The sequence below is a fragment of the Podarcis filfolensis genome (assembly GCF_964270895.1).
Source record: "Podarcis filfolensis genome assembly, chromosome: 1".
Lineage (NCBI taxonomy): Eukaryota > Metazoa > Chordata > Lepidosauria > Squamata > Lacertidae > Podarcis > Podarcis filfolensis.
The window spans coordinates 65,488,501-65,503,169 of record NC_139604.1 but is presented as its reverse complement, the minus strand read 5'-3'; the positions used below and the strand labels follow the sequence as shown (position 1 = coordinate 65,503,169).

General features: G+C 40.6%; 2 protein-coding genes and 1 long non-coding RNA gene across 4 annotated transcripts in view; 1 reads left to right on the top strand and 2 right to left on the bottom strand.

Moving 5' to 3' along the window:
* Positions 1 to 1,044: 1,044 nt before the first annotated feature.
* On the bottom strand, positions 1,045 to 5,066 carry RPS13 (ribosomal protein S13). The gene is made up of 6 exons (XM_083590519.1): positions 4,981 to 5,066; positions 4,282 to 4,330; positions 2,850 to 2,928; positions 2,150 to 2,319; positions 1,856 to 1,956; positions 1,045 to 1,227 (listed from the first exon to the last, which is right to left on the bottom strand). The coding sequence occupies exons 1-6, from the start codon at positions 5,001 to 5,003 to the stop codon at positions 1,194 to 1,196; spliced, it is 456 nt and encodes a 151-aa protein (XP_083446645.1). The 5' UTR covers positions 5,004 to 5,066; the 3' UTR covers positions 1,045 to 1,193.
* A 503-nt stretch (positions 5,067 to 5,569) lies between these two features.
* On the top strand, positions 5,570 to 8,117 carry LOC310751260. The gene is made up of 2 exons (XR_014542437.1): positions 5,570 to 5,699; positions 6,918 to 8,117. It is a non-coding gene; the product is annotated as an uncharacterized lncRNA (long non-coding RNA).
* PIK3C2A (phosphatidylinositol-4-phosphate 3-kinase catalytic subunit type 2 alpha) overlaps positions 7,551 to 14,669 on the bottom strand; it is a 48,617-nt gene continuing 41,498 nt past the window's right edge. For both annotated transcript variants that reach the window (XM_083589151.1, XM_083589150.1), the window contains exons 31-33: positions 13,399 to 13,508; positions 13,069 to 13,194; positions 7,551 to 10,871 (exon numbers count right to left, since the gene is read on the bottom strand). In XM_083589151.1, coding sequence (XP_083445277.1) covers positions 10,689 to 10,871; positions 13,069 to 13,194; positions 13,399 to 13,508 — 419 coding nt within the window. In that variant the 3' untranslated portion in view covers positions 7,551 to 10,688. The remainder of the gene's footprint in view (positions 10,872 to 13,068; positions 13,195 to 13,398; positions 13,509 to 14,669) is intronic.

Genomic DNA, 14,669 nt, shown 5'->3' with positions numbered 1-14,669 from the left:
CCTTGATGTGGCAACAAGTCATACATCTGAATAGGGAACCCCTCATTCAAAGTTGAAAAAGATTTGTGTTGCCCTACAAAATCAAGTCATACAGAATCTATTTGGAGAACACCTTTCAGCCTGAAGTAGCCATTTTCCCCCAACTGAAATATTTGTTAAAATGGCCTCTTATAAAGGGCGCTTCTTTGAACATACTGAGTCATAGACTTGAAGAGTGGACCGAGTCCAAGCCCCTGCAATGCAGGAATCCTGCCCACAGCTGCCCCGGGTGGGCTTGAACCACCAACCTTCTGGTTAACAGGCAGATGCACTGTGCCACCCGAGGTGCTGTCCTGGTGTGATTTCCAACAATGCACCAGCAGCTGTGACTTCTTGTTTCCCCTTTAGCCTGCAGTGCCTCCTCCCTCTGCTCCAGAGGGTCCCCCCAACCCCTCTGCAGGTAGATTTAAAGGGTGCATGGAGAGAAAAGGCAAGTTCCATTGCTCAAATGGAAGCCTGTTGCACAAGGGGGACAACACCAATGGATGCCATTCACTGTTAAGACTGGTTATACATCAGAAATGATTTATATTATCAGTTTAAGGAAAACTGCACAACCCTTGGAAATAGGCAACTGCAAGAAGGAAGCCATTATTGGTTGTTTTTACATTCAAGTCTCAAAATTTCATTAATACTCAATTTGCAAATGGGACACTTTCCAATCTGGAATGAAATATAATATATTGTCAACATTTGCATCCTTCAATTATAATCTTATACAGTAGCAGATAGTGAAGTGGAAGTCACTGCTGCTTACCAAAAAAACAAGGGCATGGCAGGGAGAACCGCATGGTGCAAATACACCACCACCACCAGACTAGCTATGCTGGTGCATTTCCATCACCACCATCTTGCTTCTCTCAGAAAGCTGCAACGATTCACCTGCCAGGAGGTAAGGTAAGCACCTCCACCCCATCCCACAATCTGCTACTGGCTTACAACTCATGTAAATTAATTTGCAGCACAAAAGCAGTTTTACATTAAGAAATCTTTACAAATCTGGTGGAAAAAAACAGATTTTTATTCGCATGGTCAAGATAACATCTTATTCTGCCAATTTTAAATAAGACAGCTCTACGACATCCTTCTCTGAAGAGGCATTGCATGGGACACAAAAAATGACCAATGTGATCCCTCGGTGAATAGAACAGGTCTTACGCCACCAGAGCAGAAGCTGTGGATGATTCACTAGACAGAGGGAGGCAAAAGAGAGGTGTCAAGATGTGGCAAATGCAACACCTACAAGACTGCATTTAGGAATTTTATGACAATTCCAGCGGCTCACTCAGACATCCAAGGAAGGGCTGAGCCAACACAAAGGAAAAACCTTTCTGGTGGAAACTACGAATGTTTGGAACACAATCACCACAGTGAGCAACCTGCAAATGAGGCAACTGAATGCATAAAGAACTATGGAGAAACTCTAGCCTAGTATACCCGTTAACAGGATTAGCACATATTTCTAACAAGTTGTTCTATTATAGATGCACTACATATATAGCACCTGTAGGCCAACAGTACTCACATGGGCCGGAAAGAGCTGACTTCTTTTAAAGAAGCATATCCCAATTGCATTTAATGGCTACATTATCCTTTAAAATAAAACTGAGCCTATAGGTCGCCAGCCTATTGTCAAATCAGATGTAACAGAAATTTTAGGTTTAGAACATTATGACAGCAGCTTTCCTTACATAAGTGCTATCACCCCCCCCCCCCAACTCCAATGTCATAAGGTTGGGAAACTGAAACCTGCTGCCTACTTTTTTTTTCTTCAAGGAAAATTTCTACACTAGGATCAAGAGCAAATTATACTTACTACTTCCAATTAGGTGGGAGTACTCTCTTGGTCTTGTAATAACGAGCAAGCCTATGAATTCTGCTCTCAATCAAAATGAGACGGAATTTGGCATCTTTATCCTAAGGGGGGAAAACCAATTTTCTTATAAATACTGCTTTTTAACAAAATAAACTAACTAGAAAGGGAAGGGGATGTTCAGTGAAATCTTACATAATGGATTTCCCCAACCTAGAGGCATGATCTTCTGAATTGTTCTTAGAACAACTGCAGGTCCCATTTTATAACCTTGAGGATGGAGTATAGCCAGCTTACCTTCCGGTTCCTCTCAAGATGCTTACGGACAGCCACAGCCTTCTTGATCAAGTGGTAAAGGTCTTCTGGAAGATCAGGGGCAAGTCCTTTGGATTTAAGAATCCTTAGAATTTTGTTGCCTGTCACAAAACGAACTTGGGCAACACCATGGGAGTCCCTGAGGATCACACCTGAAACAGAGAAATAATTACACACTTTTAGAAATACAAGACAACTCAGCTGTGATTGGAAATGCTCACTCTACCAAGGAATTATTAGTCAATACAAGGGAGAACTATTCTGATGGAAATAAAAAATGGTTTCTAACAATTATCACAGAGAGCAACCCGAGCAAAACAGTGCTATGCACACTCAGAAATACAGGTACTTGATGGGTGTGTCAAGTATAAACTCAACCTAATAGTGACTACACAGCACCTTGAAATTTTAGAAGCAATGGAATTTGAGGGCTGAAACCAAAGAAATCTTTGAAATTTAATGGGCTGAAATATTTATTTAGCAACACGCCCAAACACACAGTGCTCCAATCCAATGTATTACACATGATTTAAGATTTATATGCTTAACCCAAGACAGAAATGCAGCTATACCATCTGAGCACTCCACTAGCAATAGTCAAGCAACACAACTAGAACTGTAAAAACTCTATGTAGCCAACAGGAGTAATGCCTGCCAAATGTGATACATGAGCTCAACATACCAATTTGTGAGGGAGTTAGGCCCTTCTTCGCCAACTTGTAGATCTGCTCTTTGACATCATCAGAAGTAAGTTTGAGCCACTGTAATAATTCAATTGTGAGCCAGATTAGTTCACACATAGCTTATGTTGGTAGTATAGACTAACACCCAGAATCAAATTGGGACTACACTAACTATGCAATACATTACATAGCATCAATACAGTTTTAGAAAATGCAACTGTCTAGGAGTCTTTCAAACAATCCTCTCTGCTAAATCTTAATAATAATAAATTTTATTTATATCCCGCCCTCCCCAGCCGAAGCCGGGCTCAGGGCGGCTAACAACAATAAAACAGTACAAAAGTACAGCATAAACAACACTCTAAAACCATTCATTATAAAATTAATTAATTAATTAATATATCCTTGTAGCATTTATTTTCAGAAAACAGTGAGATGCATTGTAACCCCACAGTAGCTGCTATGCTGTTTTATTCCTTTTATGTTGCATTTTTGTTTTAATTGATAGCTTTTAAATTGTACATATGTACAAATGTATACCACTTTTGTTCAGGATCACTATAAGAAATTGTAAAGAGACCCAAAAGGACTACTCCAAACTAGTAAAGTGACAAATGTAATTCAGTGTGAACAACTGTAAAGAGGCACATGTGTGTGTGTGGGGGGGGAGAGTATCAATATGGGGCTCATGGGGTCAGAACCAGCAGAGACTTCCCAGGAAGGAAATATTGTGGTCATAGTAGACAGGTTGATAAAGACCGTAACTGAGTGTGTGGCAGCTGTGAAAAAGGCAAATACCATTAGGAAAGGAATTGAAAATAAAACTGCCAGTATCATAATGCCATTATACAAATTTGTCTAAGACCATCAATGATTACTAACCATGATGATTTTGCTCCTCCGTCATGGTCAGAGGCAACATGCTTCCGAATAGCACTTGCTAAAAACTACAGGAGGAGAGAATGCTCTTTTGTGCTCAGATTCTGCTTGCAGGTTTCCCACAGGCTTCTAGGTGGCCACTGTGAGAACAAGATAGTGACCTGATCCAGCAGGCACTTCTTATGTTCTTACCTGACTTTCAAACCATTTCCAGTGCTACGCTAAACTGAATGTATACAGCTGCAGCCACAGACAAATTTCAGTGTGCTTCATTAATATAAATATTTGGGAAAGGCTTGCCTATTATTTAACTACCTGTTGAACAGAAGTGTTGCAGCACTTTAGAGAGAACTTCACTGTACTAAGAGCTTTTAGAAAATAGGATACTTTGACAAATGCATGATAGCACCACTGTTTAGTCTATATACTGTAGGTCAAAATAGTTTTCTCCAATGGCAACCCACTTGAATATTATTTGACTGTGCACCATAATGCATTCCCAACGTCTGTTAAGCCAAAGCAGGATCACAAACAACTGAAGATATTACTTACTGTGGGCACACTTCGCCTATAGGGCAAGGCAGACTGGGACAGGCCCTTCCTGTGGGAAAAGAAACCGAAGGAAATGAGTATAAAGTTTTAAACATGCATTTCTGGAAGCATGGCAGACAAGCAGCTCATTATCTGATACCCAACAGAGTCATCAACTTGCTGCAGCAGCAACCCATAAATGTTATGACCATCCGTGATGCTTCCAAGACCGTACCGTGTGCAGTCAAATCAATGGAAAAATAAAAACTCTTGAACTACAACAGCCCCACTATTTTCTGGTTTTATAAAAAGGGAGGGAGGAAAGCTACTCCCCACGACGATTTCGTTTTTACTAAATCAAGTCTGAGCCCACGTCTCCAAGCGTGGCGGTTTCCCGCGGCCCGACTCAAGAGGCCTCCCCGGGAGAAATTCGGGAAGCCCAGGGTGAAAACCACCCTGAGTCTCCATTCACAATGAGCCCCAGGATCCAGCCCCAGGCTAATGGTCTGCCAGGAACAGCGAGGCCGAGGCCGGCCATGGACACCCGGGAGACAAGGCGGCTCCTCTCCTCGAGGCCTCCGAGAAAGGGCCCCGAAGCAACGCGCCGCCAGCCCACAGCCCGGCCCCACCAGCTCCCCCCGGCCCCAGGAGCGCTAGAGAGCGCGCCCTCCTCTCCAGCCCCGGCCCTCGCCTCCTTTCCCCCCTCCGCGGACGACTCACCCAGGAGCGTGCATGCGACCCATGATGGCGGCGGCGGCGGCGAAAAGGAAGAGGAAAGCGAGGCGGCCGCGCAGATCTACCCTTTCCTGCAGTCGGAAGTGACGTCAGCGCGCTCGGTCGCCGCCGCTCTCGGCTTTCCTGTTTAGTTTGGAGACATCCATTTTGCTTCGCTAGAGCCATAGAGTTCGCAGCAAGCTAGAGGGGCAGCGCAGCCGGTCTATTTTCACTCGCGGGAAGGGAGTCGGAGGCGCGGGTCGCTCAGTGGCGGGAAGGGGCTTTTTGAGCGCCAGTGGCCATAAGAGCCTTAGTGGATCCCAACAGGGGTTGCTACACCTCAGTAACGAAAGGCTCCGATAGAGAACAGCAAGCGACCCTCCAGATGCCATTCAAATAGCATTCAAATAAAGGGACATAAAGCGTTACAATCGCTATATATCGGAAGCGCAGTAGCACATAAGCAAAACTGAGAACAGATTCCTCAAAAGCAATCGATACGGTTCATTACGCAGTTCATAGTGATGCGAAATATCAGAAGCAGCTGCTGTGACAAATGACACAGTCTCCCTGGTCAGGGGCTTCTTCATAGAGTTCACCAAGGGCGCTTCTTTTTAACCCTCAGAGAGGATCGATCGCTTCTATGCTGTTTTTGCAGGGATGGAGCAACAGGTTCCATAGAAGAACCAGAGTGTCTGAGAGGTCTATTTCTTCATATGGATACTGTGAGCATAGCCTGTCTATATTTCTGATTGAACATTTTCTCCCAAATGTTGATTACAGAGGTGACAGTCAAATAAGGCAGGCGCAGAACTTGTTTCCTCAGGTGACATTTTCCCACCCTGTATATATTCTCTCTCTATATTATGAAACCATGTTTTAATAAGAACCTCCACCTCCATCTGAAATATGGAGACAGTAAAACAGAGTAACTGAGCTCCTTGGCTTGACCTGTGCTAGAGCGCTGATGTGTAGTGTTGTAATGCAACTACCATGACACCTACAGTATAGTTTCCAAAAGGGACCACCATGCACAGTACTGTATTTGTTTTCATTGAATTGTAAAATTGGAACCCCTAGCTCTATTTGCCCAACACAGGGCTTGAACCAACAACCAGAAATTAAGAATCTCATGCTCTACTGTGTGTGTATTTTTTCTTTTAAAATAAACTTGAATCTAAAGCATAGCTGTCAACGTTTCCCTTTTTTAAAGGCAAATTCCCTTATTCTGAATAGGATTCCTCTCAAGAAAAGGGAAAAGTTGACAGCTATTATCTAAAGGTGTCGAGCTCTGGATGTGCTGGGCCATGTCTATTGTTACAAGAAGCAAGTGTTTTCTGCAATTACTAATCCATAATATTTAACATGCAAACCATCTGCTTGTCCAATCAAGCACTATATTTGACATTACAAAGAGGCAGGTAGGTAGCCGTGTTGGTCTGATGCGGTCAAAATATATATTTAAAAATTTAAAAAATTGTCCAGCAGCACCTTAGAGACCAACTAAGTTTGTTCTTGGTATAAGCTTTTGTGTGCATGCACACTTCTTCAGATACACTGAAACAGAAGTCACCAGACCCTTATATATAGTGAGAGGGTGGGGAGGGGTTTTTCTCAGGATGGTAGGAGATGGGTGATTGACTCAATGGGTATGGTAAACCTGTTGACTGTTAATGACTGCAATTATTCCTACAGGAAAAAGCAAGGGATAGTATGCAGATGATTAGCATGTGTAATGAGACAGGAATCCAATATCTCTATTAAGACCAGGTCTTAATAGAGATATTAATAGAGATATCAATTTTTTAATTTTTTTACATAATCAATTACAAAGAAGCAAACTCTAGTGAATGGCAGCTGTTATGTTTGGTAGATGTGAGCATGTTCAGGTGATGTACTTTTGACATGAAACTGTTTTTCTTGACTATTTTCCTTTCCTGCAGGAAACAGCTATACTTTTACAACCACTGAGGAAGTAAAAGCAGTGAGTGGAGATGCTATTCAGCAGAAAACAGCACAAAGAAAAAAGGATAGGAAGCCCCTTCGACATCCAATTTCAGCCCAATGGCAGCATGGTTTTAAATAAAATCCCAAGCACTCAAAGAACTGCCATCAGTTTTGCAAACCCAGCCAACATAGTGTGTAAATCGCTGAGAGTATTTGCTTTGTGTGCTGTTGCCACAAAAGTCAGCCAGATAGTGAAATAAAGACAATACAGTAGTAATTTTTAAAATGTGACCAAATGCTGTTCTACATTTTCTGCAGAAAAGGAAAATATAGCAGCTGTGCACTCTTAAGCTGATGAAATTTTAAAGGTGCCCTCATTTATCTAAGCTGTACAACCACCAACTTCAGAAAATGCAGTGGCTTTGAGTTTTGTACTTCAAACCAGACACAAGTAGTAGCCAAAGATAGAAATTTGCTAATAGCAAACAACAGAATTTAGGCTTTACTAATTGAATGGGTAATAGTAAAATCTATTACAAGGCACCTACATTATTTTTGTAGCTTGTGATTGTTTTTCTACTTCCCTACACACACATACCAGTGTTTGTAGAAAAAGAGGCAATACGTTATTTATTCCAGAATAGTGTTTAATGTAATTGTAGGACAGTTATGGAGTCACATTTAACCCACATATTATGGGTTAGGATACCGATAGAAATACTGTACTGTACATCCTTATTAGCTATCAGTGTAATATAACTGAAGTATTTGGTTCTTACAGATAAATAGACAATTCAAGGCAAACTTCTACATTTGCTCCCAATGCATTTCATTATCTATGAACCTTTGCCATACTTTTTTTTAGTCACAGTATGAGAGTACAAAGCACAGAAGGAAATTAAATTCCTATGGATTGTGAGAATGGTGCTATATTGCCTGAATGGTTTTCCTCCATGTAACATGCATAGGCTACAATCTAAAAAACAAACAGACTTAAGTCCATTGGTGTAAATGAGCTTAAGCATACATAACTCTGCATTATACTGTGCCCCTAACTCGGCAAATACCAGAAATAAAATTTCTTCAATTTGAAAGCTGCACTGTATAGTATCCTAGAAAGAGCAATCAGGTTTTTAAGGCAACATACTAAGATTTCTGCACCATTTTAATTTTAAAAATAGAGAAATATCAAAGATCTCTTGAGCTTTCATATATATGTGTAGATCATAAAAAAGCAGTAATATTTAAAAAATTCAGTGCAAAGTCATAGCCAGGTTATTTAGTACAGAAAACGTAGAGGTCATTTTTCTTACAGCAAGATGTTTTCCTCACAAGTACATAGACACAATTTTCTTTCTAGCTGCAGTCCATACATGTTGCATAAGATTTTCTTTGATTAACAATGTATAAAATGCCAGTAAGACCACATTTTAAAAACATGAAAGTGTTAAATGTTAACCCAATTATTCCCTCCTCCCCTTTTGTGTATACCAAACTAAGATAATCATGTGTTGTGTATCACACCACTATAAATAATTCAAGAGATGCAAAATTAATGTTGTTCCTCTACAGTTTTTAATGGTAAATGAAGAACAGTTTAAGAATCTACCAACGTGTACTTTATTTTGAAAAGTGGTGAAGGTGGGCAAAGGCACAGGCATGGACAAACACTGGCAAATGCTACCATTAGATAGCATACATATTCTAACCAGCATCCAGCCAAGAGTCTTTTTAATGTTGCGTTTTGTGCTGTAACATACTGTGCTCTAGTAGCAGACTGCAAAAAAGCAGTACATATTGCTTCCAGTAATTTAATGGAACGTTTCACAAAAACAGTAGTCTACTTTCCTGTCTGGTTGTGGTTCTATTGATGAAATGGAATGCATCTCAAAAAGCATCAAGTGAGCAGGAAATACAATCTAGTTAGTTTATATATAGGTTACTATTTACATACTGAACTCAAAGCTAATAAAACCAGGACTTTTTAAACCTCAAGTAGCTTTTGTTAGCCACAATGTAATTTTGACACTGAGAAATATTCCAAGGTTTTATTGTACAATTGGACCACAAATATTTCAGGCAGCAAAATGTTATTCCCATTTCTCCCTTGCACTTTTTAATATTAGGTCTGAAAATGGAGACACTATGCTTTAGGGTAAATAAATTAGATCACATTTTAGTTCAGTTGCCCGGCAAATAAAGATTGTCATTGTCTACTTTATCCTCCTTTATCATTGCATAATTTTGCTTTAAGCTCATTATTACGGACAGTTGAGAGATCAGCTTTATTCAGAAGTATTTGGGCTTTAGCTTTAAATGTATCAGGTGATATCCAACTAGGTCATGCTCAAAGTAGACCCAATAAAATTAATGGACTTAAATTATGAGTCCATTGATTTCACTGGGCATACTCAAAGTATGACGAATGTTGGATATTGGCCATGGTGCAATTTAAACACTTCCTACACCAGCTTTTTAAAATCTTCGTTTTACCAGTTAGTAAATTTTATTTATAGCAACCTATCCCTAAGTATCACACAAATGTATAAAACTAGAATACAATTAAAATCAGTGGATTCAGAGTGCAATCCACTAAAAGGTGGTGCAGAGCATCTTCCACGCATTTTAGCAAGTCAATTTCTACTGGAGTGAATAAGGTGCTTGGATTACTCTTTTAGTGCTCATAGACTGAAAAACTGTTATTGTGTCCAATCACATCACCCAAAGTTTCTAGTGCAACTTATTCTCAACCGGCAGCTGATACTATGCTCTTCTGCACTTTAAAGTGACCTGGAAACGGAATCCCAAATCCCTACCAAATAATGCATAACCCATAACATTTACTTTCTGGAAATATATGTGCTATGCAGCAAACCATGGCATAAAATAGCTTCAATGTATATCTTAATGTGGCCGTTTATCAAGGTATAAGTTAAGGGCGCACAAAAATGATCAAAGTCAACTGGATAAGTGTTTAACATTTTGGTGCCATCTGAGTTTGACTTAAGGAAGCTGAATAAACTTAAAAGGGGGGAGGAATGTTAAATGAAGTATTTATATAGCAAACCATGTGAGCAAACATTCATTCTTTTTTTTAAAAAAAAGCTGGATAAAAAAGTGTTTTAGAAACAATTATCAGAAATGAGGTATAAGAAGCAGCTGAATGACAAAATAAGGCACCATTGTTTATTACTTCCATTACCGGCACTCATTCTGATAATAGCTTCAAAGAGATTTAATGAGTCCAAATGCTCACTAGCTGTCTGTTTAAATCTCCCTTTTGACAGTTTCTACAGCCACTAACTCTTTTCTGACAAGGAGCAATCTTTTTTTTTTACTTTGATATTTTTTGACATGGTACTGTGTCCGATAACAGCAGCATAAAGCAAGCTTCCAATATATCAACAGGCAAGCAATTCAAATGTGACTGAATCTAATCTATTTTTTTAATTAAAAAAAAACACCCCTTAGATTTAATTTGGAACATCTAGTCAAGGTTTATAACTTCATTATCCACAGATATTAAATTTATACAATTCATTTACAGCAATGCTTGGATATTATTACAGTAAAAGCATGAAGCAGAGCTGGTTTTCCAGAAGCCCTGTTTAAACTTTGTGAAGGCTGGTCCAACAGCAATCTGCCAAGTTGCCATGTTTTATGTTAAAGTGTGAGAGTTATCTTCAAGTAGGAAAAAGTGACCAAATATGGGTGAAGTTGAGTTTATTCAATTCTGTTCTTATTTTCACCTCTCTCAGCTGCCAGGTTCACAAATATGGTACGGCAGCAAGTCGATACCAGTTGACAGTCTCCTTGTTCAAGTTAAATTCCTTTAAGGAGAGTGTGACACCGCCCAGGAAAAAGTTCTCACGCAGCGATTCAGCGCTGAGTACACTTAGCTGAAGTTCCCTTTGCTTTAGGGTCTCTTTGCTATATCCACTGTATACAAGCTATATAAAAAACACACACACAGTAATTCATAAACAATGAAAGCCAAGACAGTTTATTTACAAAACATCCAGGATTAAGTTACAAAAACTGATGCTGACTAAGACAGTACCCTGTATAGAATACGTCTTTTATTTTCTACTCCTAGGCTTATTACCATTTGCTGGGTGACTGAGGTAACCTCCTGCCTCAATCAGCCATATGGAAGATAGGTACATGGTAAAGGTAAAGGTACTCCTGAATGTTAGGTCCAGTCGCGGACGACTCTGGGGTTGCACGCTCATCTTGCTTTACTGGCCAAGGGAGCCTGCATACAGCTTCCAGGTCATGTGGCCAGAATGACTAAGCCGCTTCTGGTGAACCAGAGCAGCACATGGAAACGCCGTTTACCTTACCACCGGAGTGGTACCTATTTATCTACTTGCACTTTGATGTGCTTTCGAACTGCTAGGTGGGTAGGAGCTGGGACCGAGCAATGGGAGCTCAGCCCATCACGGGGATTCAAACCGCCGACCTTCTGATTGGCAAGCCCTAGACTCTGTGGTTTAGACCACAGCGCCACCCGCTGGTACCTGAACACAAATATATGTTTTTAAGGTACAGTCATACCTCGGGATGAATACGCTTCAGGTTAAGCATTTTCGGGTTGCGCTCCGCGGCGACCCGGAAGTAATGGAGTGCGTTAATTCCAGGTTTCGCCGCTCGTGCATGCACAGATGCTCAAAATGACGTCGCGCGCATGTGCAAAAGCAGCGAAATGCGACCCGTGCACGCGTGTTACGTTCGCTTCAGGATGCGAACAGGGCTCTGGAACGGATCCCGCTGTATTTCTTTTGACCATTCATTCATTCAGAGTGGTAATGGTGTTGGGTTGTTGTTTTAAATCCTTTTATTAAATACTGGAATATGCTCACTAATTTATGTTTCAAAACATTCCACTCCCTGAACTAGCACCCACCCTTTGAAGGGCAATAGTTTAATTAGTGATAAAAGTTGGAAAGGGACAATGTCAACATAGTTACATGTCCCTGATTTCCATGCACACACTTCCCATCTGCATCCCCTGGGATTACAACAGCAAGTGTCTGCATTCATTTTAAATCCCCACTCAACAGATTATCGTCATGTGGGAACATCTGTAATCGTGGGCACACCCTTAGATTAATCCATAAATATATCTGGAATATTTCATTCAGCTGTGAATATATGGATTTAGATGTCCACCTATACCCACCCACCTATATTAGATGAAAAATTCTTCAATTAGTCATTGACCTATTTGCTATGCTGTCAAGGATTGTTCACAAATATTCTAACATCTTAGCTTAAATGCAGTTGCAGTGGTGTATTTCTAGTGTCTGCCACCCCCTAGGCAGAAGAGATTTGTTGGGGTAGAGGGACAGGAGGGAGAGAGGAAGAGGGACGTACAAGGATCAGCAGATTGCCTGCACAAGCCCTTTGTAACCTTTTGGGTATCTACTCAGAAGTAAATACCAGTGAACCGAAATTGAGCTTACCAACTCCCCCAAGTGTGTACAGTTTAAAACCTCAGTGATTTGATCTACTGAAAACAGGCTTGTAAAAATAAGCTTTAAAAATGGACTTGCAAATTTCCTTCCCTACCTTCACCCCCAATTTCATATTCCATTGTTTTAACTGTAACATTCAGAAGACTGAGAATAATTTTTTTTAAAGAGGCAGATTTTCAGGAAAAATCCTGGCACTGGATTCTTGCTTGAAGAAAATATTTTAGAAGAGGCTCTCCTCTCCCACTCCGAATTCATAAAGAGGGATACAGTGCTTTCAATGATAAAGCTAACCTCCCAATTTTTGAAATCATTCCCTGTTATTGGAGAGTGGCACCATGGTTAACTGGGATGTGAGAGAAAAGCATTCTCTGTGATCCACACTGGGCATCCTGAAAAGGTGGCAGACTTCTCTTAACAGCTTAAGGCATCTTGGGAGGTAAAAGCAATTGGAAAATTGTACAGCCAGGCATATATATACTCTGGCCCCAAGCTATTTCATACAGCATGGGTTATGGCAGCTGCAGGATAGATGTGATTTAGAGTATGTTTCTTACTCCCATTGGGGCAATTCAATGGGGGCCCTCTGATGTGTTCCATCAGTTATAGCTATGTAACACGGATTTGCTTTGAAAATCCACCGAATATTATACTATAGCTTATTTCAGCTTACCATTTCATTGAATGTGGGATTTCTTGTTTTCCGTGATATCTTGGTTTTCCGTTTAGAGGTTTTATGTATGTCCGGAAGCAGGTATGTTTTCACATATGGATTTGGGTCTGTGCCATCATCAGTCACCTGAGAATGAGAGCACATCTCTGGTGTAAGAAACAACCATCAACCATACTGAAATAAAGTAAGACACTGGCGTTGCTGTTTAAATAACACAGGGATTTTTATCATAGGGATCATAACCTTAGAAATTACTGTTGGTAAGAGCAAACTACTTGTCACCAAAATCTACTATGAACTATCATATGCATTTTCCAGTTTTGTACATACCAGATCCTTAATGTGCATCACCATGATAAACAGAGTGCTGTTTCTATAGGAGATAGATAGTTTTACTTCTCCTCCTACTTTGCCCGAGGTAGGACTTGAAGGGCTCACATCTTAAAAAAAGAAAAGGCAGAATGATATTTCCCTCTACATTCCATAGTCAGAACGTTATCTAACCTGTGCACTTGTCATTCCCTTTTCCCACAGAGGGAAAATCATTCCCTGCTATCAGAGAGTGGCACCATGGGTAACTGGGATGTGAGAGAAAAGCACTCTCTGTGATCAGTACTGGTCATCCTGAAAAGGCCAGTTTATGGAGTTCTGACTACTTGAAATGACAACATGTAATATCACATTACTATTGAAGGAATGGGTTTCCCAAACCAAAAACTGACTGTGCAGGCAGTTTAAAACAGGCACCAAAATCCCTATTTTTCCTTAGCTAAAATCCATTAACTTGAGCTCTGAGTCAATGTATAAACAAAAACCCGGTTGTATAAACAAGTGCTCAGAGCCCTCTCCTTTATCAGTTCATGACGGCAAGGATGACCTTGGCTGTTCCAGTAGAACAGGGATGACACGTCTAGGTCTTATCTCACGTCCTGACCACACTGACGCACAGACCTAGTCTGGGAAAAGCGCCAGAGTGTGTTCTTGGAGTTCTTGGAGTTGGTGACCTCTTGCTCCAAGATAAGAGTAGGAACAGGAATACCCTTTTATGGTCAGAAAACCCTTTTATTGTTAAGAATACCGGAGCAGGAACACATGTGATGTCAACCTGTGTGTATAGGCTGACGTGGTTGGATTCCTGGGGAAGGGGGAGAGGGTGCCTGGAGGATATATATACTGCATGAAATTTCTCATTTCTTTGGACTTGCTGTGGACTGACCACGCGAGTGCCTTTCTGCTGTTCTGGAGAGCAGAAATAAAGAACTCTTTCTATGAACCAACCCTCGGTGTCATCTGACTTCCTCCCTCCCACCTGGGAGCAATGCAGAGCCCACCAATCGGTAAAGTCTAATAAGGCTACACTATCAGAGATGAATCGAACAAACTGTTATTGAGGAGATAGTGACAAAACAGGGTGAACTGCACAAAGCCCACTGGACAAATCACACACACTTTATTAGATAACAAATTCACTTCCTCTCCATCAAAAACTTTCACTACTTTATACCAATATGTTTGTGGTTTGACAATTTCCCACAGACTTAAATTACAGATGAGTGTAGAAGGGAGACATTTATTCATGGGTGGACTTCTTTGGCAAAATG